Source organism: Lissotriton helveticus, chromosome 4_1 (genome assembly GCF_964261635.1).
Source record: "Lissotriton helveticus chromosome 4_1, aLisHel1.1, whole genome shotgun sequence".
In the NCBI taxonomy this organism is placed as follows: Eukaryota; Metazoa; Chordata; class Amphibia; order Caudata; family Salamandridae; genus Lissotriton; species Lissotriton helveticus.
In genome coordinates, this window is record NC_136063.1 from 124,391,924 (window position 1) to 124,418,380 (window position 26,457).

A 26,457-nucleotide genomic window follows, 5' to 3' on the forward strand; every position below is an offset into this window, starting at 1 on the left:
TTGTTCATTTTTAAATTAAATGTTTTAAGAGTTACCACTTTATTCCAATCAAGATGGCTTCAGGTGTGCCATACCTTTGTAATAAGTAGGACTGTTAGCACTCTAGTTGTTCTTTAGAACACTCTGGGACATTCTGTCATTGGGCTATAGTTGGGCTACATCTGGCTGATATTTGGGCTACATTTGTTTTTTTTGTCTCTGGTGGCCATCTTTGGGCTACATTGGGCTACATTGGGCTACATTGGGCTACATTTGGGCTCCAACATATATATAGCCCAATGTAGCCCAATATATATTTTTCAAAGTTAATTTTCGTAAAAACCACTGGAGCCTATATCTTGAGAGATAGCAAAGGCACATCGGGCTACCAGTCCCTACAATTTTGCCAAGTTTGGTGTAAATCCATTCAGCCGTTCAGGCTAAAAGTGAGGCCAACCGCCCTATGGAAAATTGCATGGGAAAAACACGTTTTGGGACCCCCCTTTTTTCTCGGCCCCCCCTTGACGAAACCCCCCCAAATTTTCAGGGGCTGCTCAGAGTCAAAATGTTCCATTTTCCTGAAAATTTCAGCCAATTCTGTCCTCAAACGCCAAAGTTATTCGACATAGAATTTTCAAAAATCCCATAGGAAAAAAATCCTAACTATATATACCTACTGGCTATCGCACGTTATGTTTGCACTGGTGTGTAAATAATAAAACGCTAAAAAACTACTGCTGCTGTGCCGTGTCCTTTGATCCGCAAGAAGTGGAGAGAAGAAGCTGTGGCAATATATATATATATATATATATATATATTCACTGAAAAAACCATAGGTTATAGACCATATATAGTTAGGAATTAGCATTTAAAAAACCTTATTTTACTCACACAAAACCATTGAAATTCCATATATAGTTAGTTGCACTAACTATATATCGCGCACCCGCAATCCACTGCTGATCATGTCACATATTACATCATTCATGACATGGTCAGTGACATCACTGATGACATCACTGATGACATCTCAAATGACATCACTGATGACATCACTGATGACAACATCCAGTGACTGTATGTTTCTGTAAAGTTAAAATATGTCTTACATATTGAAGAATGAGTGGATGTATAAGTGTCTGGATGAAGGATTTAGTAGGTGCGTGACTGACTGTATGAGTGAGTGATTAAATGTGTCTCACTGAATGCATGGGTTAGTGACTAAACTGTCTTAATTTGTGCATCATTATGTCTGTTGTGATGTAAACTGCTGCATGTGTTGATCATTAGCTATACGAGAGGCTATATGTGTTATTAATTGGTTGCCCAAGTATTTCTATGGGAGATTGAGTTTGTGTGGGGGTGGCTGGAAGGTGTGTGACTCTATGCATAGATGTGTGAGCAGTTTATTCACTAGGTGTATGAGTTCAAGAGTGCATGTGGAAACAGCTACATGGGCAGTTGACTGTGTGCATGAGTGTATTGATGAGTGAATGGATATCTCAATGCTACATGTCATAATAAGTACATATGTAAAACACAGTACATGTGAGAGTTGGCATATATAAATAACTGTGCATGAGAGCCACTGAATGAGTGAGTGGTTGTATCGATCATTGTGAACTTGTATCAGGGATTGTATAAGAGAGTAAATATGTGTTAGTATATGTTTCAATAAGTAAGGTGTGTTTGAAGAAATGGAGGTGAGATTGTTTCTTTGCATGACTGACTGGGTGTGTGAGTAACTCCATGGATGAGTGGCAGTGTGTGAGTGTCTGTATACACTGAGTGTATCTAAGGTTATATTAGAGTCTGAAGAGGTTTATCGTATTAGCACAAGAATGATGTCAAATGAGATGTCATCAGTGATGTCATCAGTGATGTCATTTGAGATGTCATCAGTGATGTCATCAGTGATGTCACTGACCATGTCATGAATGATGTAATATGTGACATGATCAGCAGTGGATTGCGGGTGCGCGATATATAGTTAGTGCAACTAACTATATATTGAATTTCAATGGTTTTGTGTGAGTAAAATAAGGTTTTTTAAATGCTAATTCCTAACTATATATGGTCTATAACCTATGGTTTTTTCAGTGAATTTCAATGGTTTTTTAATAGCAAATATCATAAGCTGTCGAATGTCAAGTACGTGGTAAGTAAAAACATTTTCGTGTTTATGCACACTGATCTGCTTTGAATGCTGCCCCTCACCCCTCATTTCTATTAGGAGTACTCTCTCTTTGCAGATAGTGAAGGGTAGTTAACGCAGGCCTTTGCCCCCGTTGTAATCCGTCGTGCCTGCTTCTCTCTCCATTTGATTGATTGTTCTCTTTGGTTCATTCTCTATTTACAAACAAACACAGAGTCGCAATACTCTGTTTAGTCTTCGCAGATAACGAAAAATCGTGTAAAAAAAAAAGAAAAGGAATCGAGCAAAATCAGTAGGCCACTAATGGGATCTCTTTTTGACCTCCCTAAAATAGAAACATTAGGAACAACCTGTTGATAATACCAATGTGTATGTACATAAGCGGCGTTCATTTGTGTTCACAGTACCTCTTGTTGATTGTTTGAATCGAGCATTGAATTGTTCGAAGTTGGTTCTCTTAAGAATCTTCTCTGCCTGCAAACGAGGAAGAATAGGAATATTCTCTCTCCCTTTGCAGATAGTGAAGGGTAGGTAAAGCAAACCTTTAACACGTCGTGCCTATTTCGTTCCTCATTGATTGATTGTTTCCCCAAACATTGACTGTTTGGGAATTGGTTCTTTTTGGAGGTATTCCCTGTTTGCAAATATACGTAGGAAAATCTTTGCAAATAGTGAAAGGGTACGTAATGCGGACCTTTCTCCCCCGTTGTAATCTGTCATGCCTATCTACTCCCCACTGATTGATGCACCTGTTTCACCCGGACCATTTACTAGACATACGTCATCTGGCCCGACCAGAGAGCACCCCTAGTGAAAAGGACATATGCAATAATAACGAAGTGATCACTGTATCCTGTTAACAGAAACTTTAGCATGAAACAACCTGGAAAGAAAAGAATAGGAAAACGAAAATCAGTAGGCCACTGATGAACATGAACTTTTATTAAACAACGAACAAAGAAACGATAACATAACGTAATGATAAAACCTATTAATGTCCTAGAAACAAGAAAACGTTAAAATATGCCAGTGGTGAGAGACCAGAAAAACAGTAAGAGAAACCAAAACACCCCTCGCTGTCCCACCGCCTGCCACGCCAAAAAAATCGATAGACTAGGGAAAATGCAAGTCAGTAGAACATCCGCCCCCACTCTGGAAACTTCCAAGGTGGGGCAGGGTTGCGGCTACGCCCAGCCGGGAGCAGCCCATATAAGGCGGGTCCTGCTGCCACGCCTCGGCCAGGAGATCCTAACGTAGGGTGTAGCCGGAGGAGAGGCCGAGGCCAGCGGGACCCGGCCAGGGGATTGCCTTTACAACGCTGAAGAGTTGCAGGGGGGGAATATCTCTTCGACCCTCCCCTCTCTCTCCCAGTCCGGCTGCGGTGGCCCTTGACAGTTTCAGGTAGTCCCGCCACATGCTCTTCCGGTCCGGCCACCAACGGTCGGGGGCCGAGGCCGACGGGATCCGGCTGCAGCCGATAAACCAAGGAACCCGTTCATGGGGCCAGAGCCAGGGGCGTCCGGCCGACATCCACCGGAAGCCCGGCCCGAAGACGGACGGGACACTTCTTCTTTCTTGAATAATGGCTGCGACAACACTGGGGGGGGATGTCTTGCACATGCCTCCGACCCCCCCCCCCCCTCGTCCTCATCGCCTGGTCCGGCCATAACAAATCTCAAGCGAGACGCCGTGGGGTGCACTGGGAGGGAGAGACGGTGCGAACAGGCCTCTCCCGCCTCCCCAGGTGGAGGCTTCCCAGCTGCACCCTCAGCGCTCCAGGCGCCCGGAAAAGGGTTCTTCCACTGTGGCCATGCTGCAACGTCTCGCCCGGCAGGGTGGAGCCCGTCCGCTCATTTGACCCCGCGATCGCCAGTAGCTACCGAACTCTCAAAATGGCGGTCGACCTGGCAAGAGCGGGCCCAGCATAAAGAAATGGCCCGGTCACTGGTTGACTCCACCACCGTAGTCCTCCACGACCTTGAAGATTCTAGAGGAGCCGCGGGAGTCTCCGACCCCCGATGGGGAATGACTGCCATGATCGCCCGTGGAGTGACGAAACTGTATCCGCGGGACGTCGGCGCTCCCATGCTGGCGCCAGCCTCACTTTGAATTACTAGAATCCTGCAGACCTCAGTTCCGGTGAAAGCACAGTGTGACCCGGTAGGAAAAATTGTTGCACCCCCTCCTCTTTTTGACTGATAGTTCAAACCACCGATCCTTTCCTTTGCCCTTTTAACGGAACTTTGGACTGCCTCCCCCTCTTTTACATTTTCTAGAGAAAACAAAACATTAACCACTACATTAGCATAGCAGTTGACACCAGAACTGTTTTCAAATTGAAAACCAACAACATCTTCAACAGAATCCTTTTTGTTTCTGCTGTGACCCTGCTACAGCACAGGCATTGTCCCCAGCAGTAATTCTGCAATGCCGGTAAGAATAGCTGTGGTGCCTACTGGACTCACTCACCCCCGCGGCGCCCCACGCCGTTATTTGCTGGGCGGCAACTTACTAGACATCACTTTCGTGCCATCTAGATTTCAGCACGTTCTGCTGCCTTGGAACTATTCGCACAACAGACTGCTACTGACGACCCACCCCCAGGCAACATCTTCTGAATTTTCATAATTTGAAAGAACTAGTAACATGTCCTCATCAGGAATTCAAAAGAAATTGCCACGGTCTCTTCGTTGTTTAAATGTTTTTACTGTTTTTGTTTTGTTGTATATATTTATATGTTATTAAAGTTTTATATTCCTACTACTTTGTTGGAGTGCTATATATTTTTAATATGACACATAATTGTAAAAACTTTGATGTACAAAGAGTCATTCCTGGAATCTTCCGCTTCAGGCTCGGTCCCCTCCCCAATCACAATACAGGATGGTTTTCAGATAGTAGGAACACGTGTGGTGTGACGGATCTCATCGGGTGTGGGCCTTGATCTACTATAACTCCTTTGAAGAGGGGTGATTCTTTACAGCTGGAGCCATAAACTACATCTGCAGGGCTAGCTGATAGCCTGGACAATCGGACACAGAGGAAGAGGAGTGTCAGAGGGTGCGGTAGTGAATAGGGCGAAAGGGAGGTGTCGGGCGGGCACAGAGTGTGATTCTCAGGGAAGAGCAGCGCAGATGGGGGGAGGTTTATTGCCCATGCATAAGACAGAGAGCGGGGGTGACCAGTGCCTGGGGAAGATGCTTGCGAGGGTGGGGAGCCATGCTACGAATCGACAGCGTGCAGAGAGTGGGTCTGGTCAAGGCATCTAAAATGGCTGCCGTGCACGACAAAAGTGTGGCATTTCAAAAAAGGCAAGATGGCGCAAACAATGTTTTTCAACACTTCCTCATTTCCTTCGAATCGAACGTTAACAGACATTGGTGCATATTACCAAAGTTAAGCGATATTTATCGCTAACGATGCTTACCAACGAATTTTTTACCGCTAAGCATCGTCAGAAATTATCGAAGAAAAACCTTGCTATTATCAAGGTTTATCGCAAATGCGATAATAAACGGCCGCAATGCATGAATATCGCTAAAAAGTCAGCGATATTCATGCATTACCGAGCTAATGCTCTTAGCCATGTTATCCACCTCCCATTGGATAACATGGCTAAGAACTGCTCAGGGCAGGTGTTACTTTTTGGAGATATTCGCGCTTAGCGCGAATATCTCCAAAAGTTGGTAATAGGAGATAGATATCTTGCATGTTGTAATGCAAATTATTGTGGTATATGGAACTCATACCATAATCTCTCAGGAAAGCAGAAACTGATCCTTTTGGGACCGCCTGAAAAGGCCTAGTGGGTGAGGGGTACTCTACTTTGCCCCCTTTTCACGTTCCGAACTATTTTATTTTACTCTCTTCTGTAATTACACAAAATAGCAGCGATAAGATGCATCGGAGACACACAGTGAGAGAAAGGAGGCCGGAGATGAAGAAGAGATGTCAAATACACATTGGAGATAATATAGTGGCAGAAGGGAAGTAAATATGAGTAAACTTACCATGTAACATAAAAATGTTGCACTCTATACTATAAGTCTCATTTTATACTACAATCACTTCGCTACAACCTCATAAATTAAAAATAAAAATGAATAATGTCTCAAACAATTTTTGATTTCTAAATATAAATTTATTCTTCAGAATTTTCTAAATTTGAAAGAACTAGTAACATGTCCTCATCAGCAATTTCCTCATGAAAAGTCTGCAATGATGATTCTTGTAACTCTATGGTCTCCAAACATTCGATAAATTCGCCATCAACAGATTGATCAAAAAAATCATTCAAGTCATCTCCTCCTTGTGACAATATTTCATTATTGGTGCTGTCAATTTCAATCAATGTAGTGGAATCATTCAAGTCATCTCCTCCTTGTGACAATATTTCATTATTGGTGCTGTCAATTTCAATCAATGTAGTGGAATCATTCAAGTCATCTCCTCGTGACAATATTTCATTATTGGTGCTCTCAATTTCAATCAATGTAGTGGAATCATTCAAGTCATCTCCTCCTTGTGACAATATTTCATTATTGGTGCTGTCCATTTCAATCAATCTAATGGAATCATACAAGTCATCTCCTCCTTGTGACAATATTTCATTATTGGTGCTCTCAATTTCAATCAATGTAGTGGAATCATTCAAGTCATCTCCTCCTTGTGACAATATTTCATTATTGGTGCTGTCCATTTCAATCAATCTAATGGAATCATACAAGTCATCTCCTCCTTGTGACAATATTTCATTATTGGTGCTCTCAATTTCAATCAATGTAGTGGACAATTCAAAAGAAATTGCCACGGTCTCTTCATTGTGAGCCATTTTATTTTGAAATTGCTTGCTGTAAATTGCAGAAAAAAATAATCACTTTCATTTATCGTTTTTAGTAATACATAATATAAAACTAACTTTATCAAGTATTTAGTATAACAGAAGGACTGCAAATAAATAACAGAAAACATTTTTCAAATTATCTTCAAGTGTACAACATAGTTCCCCTTACAAATTAACAACTCACCTTTTTAAAAGTAGGAGAAGTGTTAGTACTGTGTAAATCAAACACCAGAAATTCACCACCAAAAATTCCTCACAAATGTACCTCAGACAGTAGTATCACAAAATGGCTGTGGTTTCCTCTCATTTGACATATATACATAACCAATTAACTTTCATCACACACAAATACAAAACCAAAGTAACATTTTAATTGGTTCTAAATTTCAACACTTTCAAATGTGTTTTCCCCATTCAATTTTCCATAGGACATTTACATACGTCTACAGCCTGAATGGCTGAACGGAATTACACCAAACTTGGCAAAATGGTACATCAAACCTAAGAGGTCAGGAAGGATCTACTATGCCCCCTTATGGTCATTTCCCCCTTCGCTTTGGCCTCCTCTTGTCTCTCGATCCTACCGAGAGACAAGATGGCGGCCGCTACGGACTGTTTGGAATGTTGACAGACGCCGGAGAACCAATCAGCTTCGCAAAGCTCCGTAACGCGAAAACTATGCGAAGCGGAGCGCTGTTACAGATATATATCTTTTTTTGAACGTTAATTTCTCAAAATCCACTGGAGCACATATATTGAGACCTAGCAAAGGCACATCGGGCTACCAGTCCCTAATATTTTGCCAAGTTTCGTGCAAATCCATTCAGCCGTTCGATTATTGACATTTAGATACGTCTACAGCCTGAATGGCTGAACGGAATTACACCAAACTTGGCAAAATGGTACATCAAACCTAAGAGGTCAGGGAGGATCTACTATGCCCCCTTATCGTCATTTGCCCCTTCCCTTTCGCCTCCTCTTGTCTCTCGATCCTACCGAGAGACAAGATGGCGGCCGCTACGGACTGTTTGGAATGTTGACAGACGCCGGAGAACCAATCAGCTTCGCTTCACAAAGCTCCGTTGCGCGAAAAGTACGCGAACTGGAGCGCTGCCCGGTCCGCTGTTACAGATATATATCTTTTTTTAAACGTTAATTTCTCAAAATCCACTGGAGCACATATATTGAGACCTACAAAAGGCACATCGGGCTACCAGTCCCTACAATTTTGCCAAGTTTCGTGCAAATCCATTCAGCCGTTCGGGCTAAAAGTGAGGCCAACCGCCCTATGGAAAACTCAATGTTAAAAACACGTTTTGGGACCCCCCTTTTTTCTCGACCCCCCCTGGACGAACCCCCCCCCAATTTTCAGGGGCTGCTCAGAAACAAAATGTGCCATTTTCCTGAAAATTTCAGCCAATTCCGTCCACAAACGCCAAAGTTATTAGACATAGATTTTCAAAAAACCCATAGAGAAAAAATCCTAACTATATATACCTACTGGCGACCGCCAGTAGGTAATATATATATATATATATATATATATATACATATATATATATATATGTTCTTGGTTAATTATTAAATCTCATACATACAGATATTTCTTTTAGATGGAGGAGTAAAACCCTGTTATTGTTGAGTCCTGAAGAAGGTGGTCGCATATTTTTCCTTTGTACCACCGAAACGTGTCGACTCTATTTTCTATAAGGAATCCAACAGGGAGTAACCATAAGGATAAGAGCAGGGCTCTCACCTGGTTTCCCCCTCTTAGTAACACTGTTGGACCTTTTCAGACAACGGAATTCATATCTGTGTCTATAGGGTTTCCTCATGTAATTTGAATTTTATGGGTTTTTTTCTCTGTATGTTTATGTTTTAATTTATGAGCCTTTGTATTTAATGTTTATGCTGGATTTTTAACCAATTTATGATAAGGAGCTGTACTGACTTTTGACTCCATAAGTTGGGGAAGTGTTCCTCTTGTTTTTATTCATCGATACTTGTCATTTTAATAAAACTATAGTTTTGTATGCGCTATATCTAAATCCAAGGGCTTTATTGCTTCACTACCTTATTTTTGCTAGCGGGCCATTTTTAAGGTGAATGGGTATTCTAATAGTGTGATGTGAGGTGTTTATCAGGCGGATGTAAGGATAGTAGGACTTGTGTATATAGTTCTAGGGGAGTTTTGTGTTTCTCACTGTATGAGCAAACATCTCCCCAAATCTATTGCATGTACCCCCTCGTGTCCCTCCCCACTTTGCAACTGTTGCCGGGGTATAATAGAGATCAAAAATAGGCATGCAGTGCTTGCTCCTCAGGCTTCCGGTTATTAAAACCTGGTTAGCTAAAGCAAGTGAATCCTCAATGTTTATCTCCTCCTTCCCAAATTTCCTATACCATTTATTATTCTGGTTTGCTATGTCATAAGGGAGGGTCTCCAATAAGCTTTGTTAAATTCCCCCCATATGGGTTTTGCTACAGATTAGTTCCACTAATTGAAATTTCCCAAGATTTAAAGCTAGGTATGGCAGCTTTCTTACTAAAAAAGTATGCATCTGTAGATATTTAAAAAAATCTCTTTTGTCCAGACTGAACTTTTCTCATAAAAACAAAAAAGGAGCCATATGACCTCCAAAGCTCAGATCGCCCAAGGTGCTAATTCCAGCATTTCCCCTTCTAAATGTGATTTGGTCTTGAAAGATTGGTGGTAATATCCTGCAAGCCTATAGCGGTGTGTAGCCATTGATAATTGGTATCTTTAACCTGCACCATATATTTTTCCAAATCGAATAAGCTGCCTTGATTGTTTTGAATCTAGTCTTTTTGCAATAACTAGGTTCCAGGACCTTAACCAAGCCATGCTTAGCCTTATCCCCCAAACGGATTTCATAGATATTTGGACTGACCGCCTACGAGCTTTTAGCTTTGTCCCCTACTAAAAGTACACCCATGTGTTGCAGCATGCATGCCCGGTAAAACAACATAAAATTGGGGATCTGCCACCCTTCCCGTAATCTTGGAAGAGTCATCCACTTAGCCGCTCTACTGGCTCTATGATACCCCCAGAGAAACCTAGAGCACATCCTTTAAATCTTGGAAAAACAAGTAGCAGAACATTCTAAGGGGATAGTCCTAAACAGATACAAACATTTTGGGAATACCATAATTTTATTAATGTTACTGCGCCCATACATGGACAGATACAGGTGGTCTAACCTTTCCAGTGTCTAACCAACTGTACTGATCATTGGTCCTATATTTATGTCCGGAATTCGGTCCACTCCTGCTGTGAGCTTAACCCCCAACTATGTTACTTCAGGAACTATTGGCAGATCCACAAAAAGCTCAGTCTTATTGATGTTTAATTTGTATCCAGAAAGGTTACCAAATTGTTCAGCCATGTCTTTCACAGCAGGATAAGCAGAAATAATATCAGAGGTGAGTATCGCAATATCATCAGCATAGGCCAATGTTTTATATTCTGTACCATTGACCTTTGCTGGTTTAATGTTGCTACATTGCCCTAACTTATTAAGAAAAGGGTCAATATACAATGAAAATAAAAGAGGAGAGCTTGGGCATCCCTGTTGAGTGCCTCTGCTTATACTGAATGATTCAGTTTCCTGTCCTGTGATATAGATCACAGCCTCCGGTCGTTGATACAGAGCCTGAATCGCCTAGATAAACTCAGCACCCATACCCTTCCATCGTAGGAGAGACCACAGAAATCGCCAGGGGACCCTGTTGAACGCTTTCTCAGCGTCCAACAGGATCACCCCTAGCAGAGAGTAATAACTCTCTGACATGATCGGTCGTATCGCTGCCAGGGATAAACCCGTGCTGGCATATAGAAACCAAAAAGCTTGATAACCTTGCCTAAATGAGACTCTAATATTTTTGAATAGATCTTACTATCAGCATTAATAAGCGATATCGGTCTATATGATGATGGGCTGAGTTCTGGCTTGCCTTTCTTTTTAAATACAAGAATAGTAGTCCTTCGCCAAGAGTCAGGAACACATCCCCTTTGTGCTGCCTGAAATAAGGCTATTACATCTAGCCGCAATATATTCCGAAATGATCTAAAAAATTCCAAAGGAATCCCATCTGGACCCACAGCCTTACCAGAGGCTAAAGAGGTTATGGCCATTTCAATTTCTTCCCATGTAATGGGGCAGCTAGGATTGTGTTCTAATGGGGAGTGATCTCCTGTGTTTCCAAGTTTGTGAGATAGTCCTCAAGGGGTTCCTCCGCTGTGGAACCAGCCTCCTGATCTATTCTCTCAGTATAAAGCTGGGAATACAAATTCTGAAATACATTCAGGACCCCTGTTAGGGAGTCCTGAATCGGCCCCATCTGGTCTTAGATTTTACATATTCTATTTAAGACCTCCCTCTGCTGTAGGCGTTTCGCTAGAACCCTGCCAGTGTTTTCTCCAAGTTCATACATTTCCTTTCTATACTGCACATATGTAGCAGCAGTCTCTTCCCCAAAATGCGGATGAGTTCTTGCCTTGATGATAGTAATTAGCTGCTGACATTCTTCAATATTTTGATCTTCCTTAATTTTCTTCATGAGATCTATCTCAGCAAGACTGAGCTGATCTATCCAGCCTCCGATCTTTTCCTTAGCTGATTTCCGTCGATAGCTAGAGAAGTTAAGAGTCTCTCCACATAGGGCGGCCTTGAACAGATCCCATACTATAATTCCTGGAGGAGTATTACTATTAAAGTTAAACAATTCTGCTATCCACTTAGTCATATGCTCGCAGTATACCTGATCCAGCAATAGCTTATGTTCAAACGTCCATGACCTCTGCCTTTCTACTAAGCGGCTGATTGGAAGCTCTATTACAAGTGGGTTATGGTCGGAGATAACCCTAGGGGAGATCTCAACACTAACTCGCTCAGTCAATTGGCTAGATATTAGAAAATAGTCAAGACAGACCAGTTTATTATGAGGGGCAGAATAAAAGGTATACCCCGGGTCCTCACATTTATGTCTCTACCAAACATCGGTCAGCCCATGTTTATTCTAAACTTCCCTTATAGCCTTGAAGGTCCTATTTTTCCGTGCTGAATATGGGGCATCGCTGCAGATGTTAAAATTACTATCCAGATGAATATTGAGATCTCCACAAACAATTAGCGGATGTGGCCATGCCCATGCGGCTAATTCTATGCTTAGATAATTTAGAACTTTCGAATCATCCAGATTAGGCCCCTATATTGAGCAGACTGAAAGATGGACACCATTGACGATAAGCTCAACAGTCACCCACCGCCCCAGACGGTCCTCCTTTACTTTTTTGCAAGTCCCTAAACCACGCCTTGCTAAAATAGCCACCTTCCTGATTGTAGTACCCTGGCGCGTATATGCCAACAGATCAAGACCACGTTCCTTCAAACATCCACTTTTGCTACATGGTTTATGAGTCTCTTGCAGACATAATAAGTCAGTTTGCATAAATTGTATGCACTTGACCAACAAACCCCTTTTCCTCCTGTCAATTAGGCCGCAAATATTCCAAGAACATATGAATATTCCTTTCCTTGTAGACCCCATTTTTTAAAATATAATTTTCTTCTTCAAAATAATGTCTGTAACAATAAAACGCTAACTCAAAATTTGCTTGCTTTTATTGATAAAAGGTGTCATGACAACATATGAAAAAATGGTATTACCCCACCCCAAACCCACCATCCCCCCACCTCCCCAACCAGCTCCCCCCATCCTGAGGAGGCTGCCCCCCACCCCTCGACCCACCTTAAGAGGCAACAGGACCGACGGTCCTCCTATGAGGAAGAGCTGGATCCACCCCTCCTCCCCTGGATCCCTCCCACCCACTAGGCATAAGAAAGGGAGAAAAACATAGGCGATAAAGCTTGTGCGATACTACATAGTAAGGTCCTTCTCTGATAAAGACCCTGCTACAAAAACCCCTAATATTAATCTCCCAAAAAAAAAACACAAACAGAGCAGTATATACTCTTTTACCCTACTGGCATTATATGTCAAAATTCTTTTGCCTGTACTTCAGAAGCGAAAAATTGCATCTGACCTTGGGATATCACTTTTAATTTAGAAGGGTTTAAAAGAAAAACTTGTGCCCCTTTTTCCTGGAATGCTGGAATCAGTTGGCGAAGCTGCCACCTTCTCTCAACTGTTACGTGACAAAAGTCGGGCCTTACAAAAAATTCACACCCCTTCCCTGCCCTTTCCCTATCTACTCTAGCCAGATCAAAGACAGCCTCCCGTGCCAAGAAATTATTAAAGCAAATCAAAATAGCTTGAAGCTTATCAATAGCTTTTCCAGTTCTCTGCGCTGGTTGAAAGGAAACCGGTGGGCTCACTGCAATTCAATTTGCCAGTTCCACTGCTTCAATTCCTTAAATGCCTCCAAAAGTAGCTCTGCCACAAACTTGCGAGAATCTGTGCCCTCTTTACCCTCCGGGACACCTAAGATCCGTAAATTGTTCCTTCCAGACTGATTCTCCAAATCAGATAACTTCCAGAGTGTGTCTTCTTTCTGAGCCTGAAGCGCATCATTGAGGCCCTTTTGTACTGCCAGCTCATCTTCTAGTACAGAGATTCTGCCTCCTGCCTCCCCAATCCTAACTACGGAGTCAGAGCATGTCTTGGCTACCCTTCGAATCGAGTTCTGTAATTTGCGACAGGTCCCCTGTGTACGTGAACTCTCCAGCCTGGTCTCCTCTCTATGGGCCATGATAATTTGGTAGATAGTAGCCATCGTAATCTCAGCAGGGGCATTCTGCTTTAGCCTTGTAGTGCCTACAGCCACCCCTAGAACATCGCATTCAGTATTGTTTGATTGTGGAGTTCAAGAATAATCCCAAACCATTGAGCCGGTTAAGCTAGTAGCCTCATTTATTAAGAAATCGCCTTGTGCCCTTTGTTCGCTAGGTTTCCGAACTGTTTCAGAGATGAGCATACCCTCCTACCCCCTCATCAAAACGCCAGGCGCTGATACCGCTCTCATCCCCTGCCCAGTCTTTTCCCAGATTTCCATCCTCTGATGATGCAGAGGGGTTAGACATGGAGTAAAATTTGTCGCCAGCTTCCCCCTCCTTTTCTGACTCTATTACATCATCACATTGAATAAACAACTGATCGGTGGCATCTGTGGTAGTAATTGGAGGAAGAGAACATTTAGGAGCAACATCCAATGACTGTACTCGAGGGACTACATTACCCATGAGGCTACTTTCTTGTGAGAAACCACTAGTCCCGGATTCAACTTCTACTGATCCCATACTTGGATCCTCAGTATCGTGGCTTATAGAAGAGTCAGAGTGGGTTATATCCTCATATAGTCCCCCCTGTATCTTCCTCTTACTTTTCCAAACTTATTTTAACCATCACGGGTGACTGCACAGTACCTGAGCTGGGCTCTTCTATTACCCCAGTAGGGAGTCCGGGAGAGATGCTGCGGGATCCTTTGTGGGTTTTCTCGCCATTACCCCCAGCTTTCCTGTTTGTTACTGTCTGTGCCTTGAAGAGCGAGTGAACCATCTGCCGCCCCCTGATTGGAACTCCCTTGGGTAATACCTCAGGAGGTCCACCGGCTTCGGACAGAGAATTTCCAGTGTTGCTGTTCCTGCCAGACCTGCCGGAGAGTGGCGTACTCCGCTGCCACCATTGCCCACATCCACTGAATCCTTCGCGGGGTTGCCAGACACCACCAGCACACTGAGGATCCTAGTGCCTCTCGGAGCTGTCTTCAGTGCCATTACAGAGGTGAGTCGGGCAAATGTCCTCGGGAACAGCGAGAAGCAAGGGGGTCCCACATAAATAATACGAGGAGACCTGGGAGGTAGCGAGCACAAGAACAACAAGCGCCAAATCATACCACAAGTCCCATTAGTTGATTGCTCTAATCTTGTTTTTGCAGAAATCATCGGGTTCGAGCCAGATAGGAATAGTAGGTGGTTTTCACCAGGAGAGCGTCTGGACACCAGCTCACTCAGCTGAGTGCTCAGCCGCCATCTTGCCTATGTATCTTACGAGTGATCATGATGTAAAGCGCTTCGATACCTTTGGGTCTGGCCAGCACTATATAAAACTCTTAAATAAATAATAAATAAACGAATACAGCCCCTGATAATCCTTATCATCATTGCCCTTCACCCAATCATGTAGTAACTTGCAAAAAGAAAAAGCAGAATCCAACCAGGTCTGTGGGAATGGTTTTGTACTCTCCCTAAACCTCTGCCTGTACCTCTCTGGGGTCTTGTTAATCTGCAAACGAATCGCATATGAATCAAGCAGCCTTTCTATGTCATTTCCAGCCCCATAATCAGACATCAGGCACTTGGGTATGTGTACTTGTTTCTCATAGCACACTGAAGAGAAGCGGCCACCATCTGTGCTGAACCCAGACTTCCTGGCCTGTTAGTCCAGCTTTCTCAAGCTTACTTCCTGAGTCAATTTTCCCTCCTTCAGTTTAGCCAGGTCCAACTTAAATTTCCTCTTTTATCTCCTGCCTTCCAGCTCCTCTTGTGACAGGCCTTTGGAGTATACACTGCTACCTTTCCTGGGGGAACCATCTCTCCACGCAGGCTGTTGGTTCCATGCACCACATGCAGTCCCAAATTCTCTAATGCATTTTGACTCATCTTCCTCAATCTCCAGTTCATCCTCTCCTGGGATCACAGGCAATCCAATGCAAGCTTTTGCCCGAGACCCCAGCACCTTTTCCAACTCTACTTTCATAGTGAAGCCCCTTGTAAAAAGCTCAACCTCCTGTGTGGGTTCCAAAGGGCCTGAAGACTTCACCAGAGATATTGGGGCTCCAAATAGATCCAGCCTCAATCTACTTCTGCTGCCAAGACCTCACCTGCGCCGTTGGACACCATCCTCTGGTGAGCTGCTTGAGGTCTTCTTGTAACTCCTGTGCTTTTAGCCCATGAGGTTCTTCTTTGGCTCCAGTTGTCTCCCCTGCTTGTTCGGAGCCCACGCTGACTTACTGCTCATGGTGTGTCACTTGGACCTTGCTGGTCCTGACAAAGGACCTTTTTCAACTACTACTTAGATGACGGTGCCAAGGCATTTTGGTACCCCTGCCAAATACTCACCCCCTGGCACTTGACATCTGACATGGTACAGCTCATGAATGGGTCCTGGTGTTCTACAGCACCGCCAGGTCCACAAAGCTGCAATGTCAAGGGCACGTCAACTCACTTGCGGCTCTGACAAGGATGGGCATTACTGTTTCATTTCCTCTGGTCACTCCTGAGTGGCATAGACTCTGTCCCCTCTGCTTGCAGGTACCTCTCACTAGGCATGATTCCGTTCCGCTTGCAGAATTTGGGTAATTTTGCGTTCCGTGGAGAATGCACAATTGCTCACAGTAGGGCGTTCCGCGACTTCACGATTATTTTTGCTTGTTTGCGTTCTCAAAATGCGTGTTTGCGAGATATTTCCCCCCGAACAAACAGCAATTGTGAACAGGAAAAAAGCATCGTGAACAAGCAATTACACGTGTTCATGGAATTTCTGCTTGTTCGTGGAGATTTTTTACCGTTTCGCAGAGAGTTGCGTTAATTCCGCCCACCCTACCTCTCACTTTGAATCCACCTTTGGGTTCCACCAGACTCTCAACTTCTTTGCCAGCGGCATCTTCATTAAAGTCCTCCATTGTGGAATATGGCGGTTTCTGAAGTCACTTCCCACCTATGCACCTGGCATCCCTCATATCTGGGTATCCATAGGTGGGGTGACTCTCCAACCTTTCATCTTTCACAGGATTTAAAAATTGTCCTCTAGAAAGGGTTGTTCTTCTTAAAAACTGCAACCACGACTTACCCATTGACTTGTATTGAGTCAGCGGTCATGTTCATACTCTCCTCATGGTCTCCCTGTGGTTACTGGGTGCTTACTTTGTGTAGTTCCTTGAGTCAACAAGTCTTATATGTCTTCTGGGTCCAGTTTTGACTTAGTTCGTGGTTCGCATTCCACAATTTTAGTATATGGTTTGGTCTCCCCGGAGTCTCCCCGTAAGTCTACTTACGTGTTCTATTACCAAAGTATTTTGTGAATTGTGGTTATATCTCTGGGTAGGAAATATTGCAATGTGTTAGTAAGTTTTTATAAGAAATACATATTTGTATAACTACACTCTGTGGTTCTTTTTCACTTTACCTACACTATAAAATTAAGTACTGGTAAAAGACACTACTTTACACTCCTTCTGCACAACGCATGAAGGCTACTGGGTACCAAGCCAGCATCCTACATTGGTGTGCAGCAGGTGACCTTCAAGCCTGCCGTATTTACCAACTAATATAGGTGTGGATTAATTGAAAAAATATCACTAGCATTATGCACATATATTTTTAAAAACAAATTACCTTCTACTCAACTTCTAGTTTGGTTGTCAGGCTTCTAGGACAACTCTTTTTCCAATCCGAGGAAGCTTAGTTTCCACTAGGGTACGTAAGTGCAATACCACACTCCTCCTAGACACCATGGGCCTAATTTATGAGGCCTTGCATCAGTTTTGCGTTTCTAATCAGATGCGTCACTTTGTAAACCCCTGCGCCACATTATACCTGCATCAGGTATAATGTATGCAGGGGGGGCGTTCCCTCGCCAAAGCCTTTCAGAAGTAACGCAGTTAAATCTATGAGATTTCACTGCGTCACTTCTAGGACGCCGTTGCGTCAAAACCTTACGCCTGCCTCACATCAGGCGTAAGACTGACGCAGGCCCTTTCAAATGGGGCTTGCCCCATGTGAAAGGTTGTATTGTCGGAGTTGCGTCACTTTTGTGACACACTCCAGCAATGCATCACTTTTGCGCCATGCGGATACGTCAGAAATATCTCCTGACTGCCCTCCTCCTCCTCACTGACATCGGACGTATATCTTGTGAGAACTTCGCATGCACGTGCATACGTGCCTGCCCATTTCTTGTAAATGTAAATGTCGGAATTTGTAAAGCGCACAGCTACCTCCACCAGAGGTGTCCCGGCGCTGTCCGTATACCGCTTAGGAACCCTTCCTGGCTTTCCTGGGAAATGTCCACTCCTGGGCACCCCCCAGGTGCAGCCAGGCTTCCCAGCGCTTTTGGGGCCGTTGTGGAGACTATGCAAGCTATTGCCCAGAGTTGCAGCGTGGGACCCATGATCAGAACAGGTACTGAGGCGAGAATATCCAGTCAGGGGAATTAATGAGTCGGAGACCCGCCGAGGCGGGAATCGAACCCTGGTCCCTGGCCAGAGCTCTGCATCAAGGTCTGCCTGCTCTAACCATTGAGCCACACTTCTCCACATGAAACTCCACTCCACTTGAAAGACAACTGCACGCACGCACATGCACACTTTTTGCAAGATGTATGTCCGACATTGATGGGGAGGAGGAGGGAAGCCCAGGGACGCCACAGTACAGGTAGGTGTGTTTTTATTTCTTTTGATATTAATTTGTACATATTTTTTGATTGGGGAGGAGGTGGGTGGTTCCACCGAGTAGTCACGCTAAGCCAGCTCCACCCGCCCTTAGTTTCCTTCACTGCCTGGATCAAGATATTCTCCTTGCAAGACATCTTGGGCAAAGCAAGACTTGGGACATGATTCTCCCTTCAATTTCACCGGCCCCAAATGTCAGGAGACTGCAAGCAGTTTTTTCACTCCTGTGCCACTTGCCAACCTAGTGGTAAGTCAGGTGGCACTACAAAGGGCCCCATAATTCCACTCCCAGTGGTCGGTGTTCCCTTTGAGAGGATTGACATTGTTGGTCCCTTGAACTCTCCATCTGCATCTGGACATAGTTATATACTGGTGGTGGTGGTGGACAAAGCCACTAGGTATGTAGAGGCTATTCCCTTTAGAACCACTTCAGCTCCTGTAGTGGCCAGGGCCCTCCTGCAAATCTTTTCCAGAGTTGGCTTTCCTAAGGAGGTCTTTACAGACAGAGGTATCAAATTCATGTCAAGTTATGTTGCAGCAATGTGGAAAGAGTGTGGAGTAAACTATACGTTTACCAAACCCTACCACCCACAGTGTAATGGGCTTGTTGAAAGGTTCAACAAGACACTAAAGGGTATGATAATGGGATTCCCCAAAAAAGCTCAGGCAAAAACTGGGATGTCTTATTCACCTTCCTTCTCTTTGCCTACAGAGAGTTTCCACAGAAAGGAGCTGCCTACAAACCATTTGAACTTCTATTTGGAGATCAAGTTAGGGGCCCTTTCTGTCTGGTTAAGGAAGGCTAGGGGCAACCTCTCAAACTCCCTAAACAGGACATTTTACACTATATCCTTGGCCTGTGTTCAGGTATGGCTGAATATATGAAGAAGGCACGTAACAACCTTGATGCCAGCCAGGAGCTTCAGAAAGCTTGGGATGACTAAAACAATGTACTGATTGTTTACAACCTAAGACAGAAAGTATAAGTGTTGGATCCTATGGCCCTTGCCGCTCTCCAAGACAAATTCAATGGCCTCCACACCATCCTTAAAAAAAGGGTGAGGTCACCTATTTGGTGAACCTAGGTACTCCCAGAAGTACTCTCAGTTTATTTCATGAAAATCACCTGAAACCTTTTGTAGACTGGGCTGGCATGAGCTTGTTCATGGCCACAAATGGGGGACAGGAGGAAGAGAGTGACCCTCTCCATGATCTCCTCTCTCAGAACCCTGCCGATGGGTCAGTTGAAGTATTAGCCTTGGCAGGCAGCTTCAATTACCAGCAGCAAGCTGATTGCAGGAAGGTCCTCAATCAGTACACGCAGATGTTCTCTCTGACACCCAGTCAAACTACCTGGTGTACCCAAGAAGTGAAGAAAGGTGACAGTCTGCCTGTAAAGAACAACATTTACAGAGAGCCTGTCCTTGGGTTAGTTGAGTAGTCCTGGTACCAAAACCTCACACCAAGGGTGGCACAAGAGGGATTAGTAGTTGTGTGGACTACAGCAGCCTCGGTTCAGTGACTAGGACTGTTGCCCATCCTATTCTTTGGGCAGGTGAGCTTATAGATACTTTAGACCAAGCTAAATATCTGCATACATTTTACCTGGCTGCTGACTACTGATAAATCAGTCTAGAAGAGGATGCCAAGCCAAAAATAGCATTTTCAACCCCTTGAGGGCATTATCAATGTATCGTCATGCCCTTTAGTCTGAAAATCCACCTGCCACATTCCTGAGGCTAGTGAACTAAGTCTTAACATGTCTGGAAACCATTAGAACAGCTATCCAGATGATATTGAATTCTTTAGTTCCACCTGGGAGTATCACCTGGCCCATCTCAGAAATAATCTGAAGGCCCTCACTATAAATGCCACCAAGTGCCAGACAGGGCATAGCAAGGTTGTATGCTTGGGTCAGCTGCTAGGTGGAGGCCAAGTTTAGCCATTGGAGAGCAAAATATAGACCATTGTGTACTGGGTTGCTTCCATTACCCAAACTCAGGTCAGAGTTTTTTTGGCCTTGTCTGGGCACTTTGGGTGGTTTATTCAGGGATATAGGTCCATTGTGACTCCCCATTAAAGATCTATCCTCCAAGAAAATGCCTAATATAGTCCATTGGACAGTTAGCTGTCAAAAGGCATTTGATGAACAGAAACAGGCCATGTGCAGTTCTCCAATTCTACAAAGTTCTGATTCCCTCTAAACATTCATTGTCCAGACAGATGCATTTGAGACAGTGGTAGGTGCTGCTTTGTCACAACTAAATGCAGAGGGCCAAGACCAACTAGTAGCTTTCCTAAGCAGAAGTTTGACTCCTAGGGAGATGAATTGGTCAGCTATAGGGAGGCATTTGCTGTGGTCTAGGCCTTAAAGAAGTAGCGGTCATACCTTTTTGGTACTCACTTCCTTGTACGGACAGATCATAAGTCCCTCTTATGTCATAAACAGATGAAGAGTGATGATCCCAAACTTTTGAGGTTGTCCATTTCCTTACAGAGGATGGACTTTTCAGTGGAACATAGGCCTGGGACAGCCATGCCAAAGCAGATGGACTCTCCAGATATTTCCACTTAGTTAATGAAGACTCACCTGGACAAGGTGAGTCTCATCTCCTTATATTTGGGTTAGTCTCATCTCCTCACATTTAGGGGAATTCCATACAAAAGTAGGGTCTGCTTTCATGGTCATCCCCACATTTTGTTGATGTCATTATTTTTTTCTGACTAGTCTGACTGGGATCCTGGTATTCAGGACACCAGTCTCTGTGCTTCTTCCCTACATTCGACATGGTGAGTACTTAGGAACACCCCAGATTGGCTAATGATCTATCCTTATAAGTACCTGGTATATAGTACTTAAGTACCATGGCACAGGTATACCAGGGGTCCCTCATGGGCTAAAGCATGCATTATGCCATCTATTGGAGACCACTAAAATTATGACTTCAGGCCTGCCATTACAGCCTGAGTAAATTGGTGCATTCAACACTTACGACAGATAGAAGTTTCCTAAGATCTGCGGTCACTGCACTTAAAACTTATAAGTCGCTCCTAAGGCTGATAATATTTTTCAATTCTGAAGTTAGGTTTCTCAGTTATAAGTGTAAGGGTGGCTGTGCAGGAGCGAGACACACCTACAATCCACAGAGTTCATTCTCCCTGGATGTAAGTGCATTAGCCATTACGATATATAGGGTGGCCATGCGTCATTATGCAATGGCTAGGTCTAAACTGGCCCTCAGTACTCCGGGTACTATTCTTCTAGACCTGGACAGAAAACGATAGCTGCTGCCGACCAGAGATACGATTCTGCCCTCCTCCTGCTGCGAAAGCTCGAGAAAGGTAAGGCAGGAGTTTAGGTTTCCTGTCACCACCTCCCAGACAGGACGTAGTGTATTGGGACAGGATGTGGGCACATGCAACTACTCTAGGCTGCTTTGAAGGGCATATTTTGTGCTCTCCTTGCATACTCTCGTTGGAAGCAGTTCAGGGAGCTCAAGCAGAGTAAGGCAGGATAATGGATTTTATGTCACAGGGAGGTGTGACCGCCTCTCAGACAGGACTGAGTGTATTAGGATTGGGTGGTGGCTCGTGCCAGCGCCGCTAGACTGCTTTTTAAGAGCACATTTGGTTCCCTCCTTTCATACTCTAGTAGGAACCAGTTCAGGGAGCTGTTGGCTCCCGCTTTGGCGTAACACTGGACAAACAAAATGGGAGTAACCTCTCCACTGTCCATCCCCTCCTGTGGGACAGACCGCTCAAATGACCCAACCCTTTTCTTGGGGTACTTAAGGGCTTGCCTATTGGTGGGTCCTTAGATTCATAGGGGACAAGATTCAGATCCAAAACCACTTCATGTTCAATCGTCTGTACACTTTGGACTTCATTAGACTTTGCTTTGATAACTGAGACTGCAACTGGGAAGATTACTTCTGCTCCTCTTCACGTTGTCTTGCCAGTCTTCTGCATCTTCTGTGCCTGTGCTCCATACAGTCTCTTCTACAGACCTGTGGACATCCAAGACAGTCGAAGGAATCTCTCTTGAAGTGAAGGGTGAGGTCACCTATTTGGTGAACCTAGGTACTCCCAGAAGTACTCTCAGTTTATTTCATGAAAATCACCTGAAACCTTTTGTAGACTGGGCTGGCACGAGCTTGTCCATGGCCACAAATGGGGGACAGGAGGAAGAGAGTGACCCTCTCCATAATCTCCTCTCTCAGAACCCTGCCGATGGGTCAGTTGAAGTATTAGCAAGCACAGCAATTAAGTTGATTGGTCTGCTGTTCTCAAACTCCTATTGACTCCGAAAGGTTCAGCAACACATGTGGTGGTTCTGCAACTCTCTCGAGCCCTGCACTGTTTTGATAGCAAGTTTGAAGCCGGTATCACTCTTCAGAACCACTGGAGCAGTGCACCTCTGCACTGTGTCAACCTGCCGTTGCCAAGGCTGGTTGCATCTCTTCACCAGAGATCTTCGAGCTCCAAGAAGTTCCAACCTCAAGTATTTTCTGCTGCCAAGATCTTCACCTGCACCACATCCTCTTCACAGTGGGCCAGCATCATTTGGTGAGCTTCTCGAGGTCCTCCTGTAACTACTGGGCCTAAGGACTTTCGGTCCTTTTGAGGTTCTTTTTTCGGCTCCAGCGGGCTTCCCTGCTTGCTCTTGGTGAGTCACTTGGACCTTGCAGTTCCTGACACTGCACTGTTTTTGACTGCTATGTTGGTTGCGGTTGCCAAGGCTTGTTAGTACCTCCTGACGGGGCCTAAGCTACAACGACCCCAAATAGTCCCATAAAAAAGTGTTAGCACAGGACGGGGCAAAAACTGGCAAGCAAGTGGTTAAGGGTATAAAAGGTTGCAGAAGATTCTAAGATACCACTCAGAATATGCACTCTCTTAAATGTAAGCATGCATTTGAAATTCCTAAGATAAATCTCATGTTTGTATCTTAGCAGTGATACATTTTAAAGATCTGCACTTCTTTGTCTAAAACTACAACAGCTTTTCAGTCCATCCTTCTAGCAGCAATGTGACAAAGAGATGTCAGCTTCTGTAATCATTTGTGAAAGGAAGGAATACAATAAGGGGAGAAAAAAAGCTCATTTACTGTTAGTTTCGGTAGTACAAACATTCAGTTTCAGTGTTGAAGTATTGGATGGGAAAATAATTGAGCACCAATTCAGAATGAAAAAATATAGATGGTCTGTTTTACTTGTATTACGGTATTACATTGACCTTAATACTAGCTAAACATCATGTGGTTTAGGTAACTAGTGTGTCTATAATGTGATTACAGAAGTGACCATAAGCATTCTTGCATGGTTCTTGTGGAATAGTAAAATCAATTAGACAGTGCACCATATATGATTCTATAAGATACATCAATGCTACAAACGTAAGTCTGTATTGAAAGTCATAATCTGTCCTTACCTGATTTCTTTATGGTTACCACTTTTCTAGTAGTTTGACCTACTGGAGGACCTGAGAAATAAATTCAAAAAATGTAATGATATCATTTACAGAATTCAGAATATTTCCAGATGATAAGACTTTCTTCATTTTATGGCTGCATCCAGTCCTTCTTAGGATACATATTTCAACCTTACCATAAATAGTATAAATCAATCAATACAAACTTTGATTTAATTTTCAAAGAAAATCATTCAAGTATATAGTAAAAATGAATCCATACTAAAACGAGCAGACTTAAGTCGAAAACTGATATATATCGGTGTATAAAATGGATGAAGAGGTAATGACTTTGATAGTCTGGATCCTTCAAGACAGTGGAGATTCTCATACATATCCTAGAACAGAAGAGTGCATTATTATCAAGGTGCAAATAAAACTCCAGACAAAAAATGGGAAACAAAAAAGCAGAATTAAGGTGTGGCCTGGAGTTGTAAATATAGGTAGGCCGGTCTGATTTGCTTAAATTCATATGCAGGCAAAATAAGTTTTACAAATTTGTGTTGCAGAGCAGACAATTTAGGCAAAATACATCTATGAGCAAAACTATGTGCATGGAGGTACAAATGGAAACATAATCACAAGTACAGGGGTTTATGTAGACTGTGAGCACAAACACCTATTTTTTGTAGAAACAATGCTACTTGTATTTGAATGTATTCCCCAGTCATATTGATCTTTAGAGGCTGTAGTCATAATGGAAACATATAATTTTTTGTTACAGGTTTTATTAACCAAATAACAAGATTATAATGCACTAAGTCAACTCATCCAACGAGTTAATGCACTAGCACTTTATCACGTGAGTTCTTGAATAATCAGGACTTTTATCAAAGTGACCTTCCTTTTAGATAATTCTTACTTTTTTTTAACCGATTGTGCATGGGCTAAACAGTATGTTCTTATTTCATGTGATTGTATTAAAGATGGTGGGTGGCTAAGGCGTCTTTCACTGTCTCTCCATCCTCGTCACTGAAATAGGTCTGAATAGCACACGGCCTGGAAATCAAATCCACCTGCGTCTGTAGTATTGGTTTTCAGAACCAGATCTGAATTTAAGATGGCCCTGAGGTAATTCCATTTGGAGCCATAACTGCCTAATTTTGGGCATGCCCCCACAACCAAAGGGCTTTTCTGGTCCACTGGCAGGTACCGCAGAGGAGTACAGCAGCCTCTCTGAAGGAGCCCAGCATTCCAGCGAGGTCTTGACTGCAGGGCAGGTGGCCCATCAAGCCCAGCTCAAATCCTACCTGGGAAGCACTTGGAGTGAGCTTCTGCTGAAGTGGAAGGCGAGACTTGCAGTCGATTTTACCCCAGTATCCGGCCTGCTTTCTGTATGCTCCAGCGCCCTTGTTTCATGGCAGTCAAGCCATGTGGGTGGCCTGCCTATTGTGGGAGGTGCCTACTGGGGCTGCCAATGCGCATCTAGGACAGAGAGCCACATGGACTGAGACTGACTGCCTGAGTTGGGAAACAAGTGCTTGGAGATTGGATGACTGCAGCGGCATCCTAGGCGATTGTCGACACTCAGAGCAGACTGCGGAGGCTCACAGTTTGCTGCATGCAGTGATCGTGTGGGATCAAATTAAACTACACAAAGCTGGTTAGGCCTTTCCAATCCAATAACAAATCTTTACTTCGATCACATGATCATAAAAGATGTACCAAATTTACCACATCAGTTAATAATCCGGAATATCAATATATCATTAATATAAAATGCGTCAAGAATTACAAAAAAATAATAAAAAGAGGTGCCAGTTAGTCAAGGGATGAAAGTTTGTCAAGAGTTTCCGACCCCCTTTATCAGTCTGTTGCGAACATACCACATTGCGGGTAAAAATGTTGCTATAGCGAACACAATTGGCAGGGATAAATCAGTCTTTAAAACTCTGTATGCAGGTAAAAATGTTCTGAAACCCAAGTTTTTGAGGAGGGGGACAAGCCACTGTTTCCTGCTTTTCCGGTAGGCTCGACAAAAGAAAACGACATGCACATCATTCTCCTTTGTGTGGGCACATGCAGGGCACGTCTCTGTGGCAAGCCGACAGGACCATGCTTTGGTAAAAGACCCGAGAGGGAGGGTCCCATACCTCCATTGCAGGAATAGTTTTCTTGTTAGAGCTGGAGACATGCCATCCAGAACACTTTCAAGGTTATATGAGTCTTTAATTTTAATGAAGTAGTGTGTTAGGGATCCTTCACGAGTGCTATCCAGAGCTCGGAGAAGCTTATTATCATAGTACGCTCTGGACACCGCTTTCCTCAGAATCCTGATGCTTGTACTTTCCGGATCTGACCATAGTTTTGGTAGTCCAAGGATCTCACAAGTGCTCTTGATGTAATTTAACCAAGGCGTCTTGGTGGCATTGGGCAGGGATAAAAATTCCTGTAGCTCGGCTCTGTCAGTGGTGAGGTCTTGACTGCTCCAAAGACGCCGCCAAAAAGTTAATGGTTTGAGCCCTAGTTCCTCCGTAATGGGCCTCAGACCCAGGTCCAGTCTCAGGGGCAGGAGAGGAGTACTTAGGGGGAGGGATGTCAGCTGCCTGAGGAATTTATTTTCTGTGGTCAGCAAGTTAT

At 43.8% G+C, this 26,457-nt stretch overlaps 1 protein-coding gene across 1 annotated transcript in view; it reads right to left on the minus strand.

Annotated features, from left to right (window-relative positions):
• Positions 1–26,457, minus strand: part of LOC144827955 (uncharacterized) — a 456,431-nt gene that overhangs the window by 155,759 nt on the left and 274,215 nt on the right. Inside the window, exon 16 of the mRNA XM_078686115.1 lies at positions 23,839–23,889. Coding sequence (XP_078542241.1) covers positions 23,839–23,889 — 51 coding nt within the window. The remainder of the gene's footprint in view (positions 1–23,838; positions 23,890–26,457) is intronic.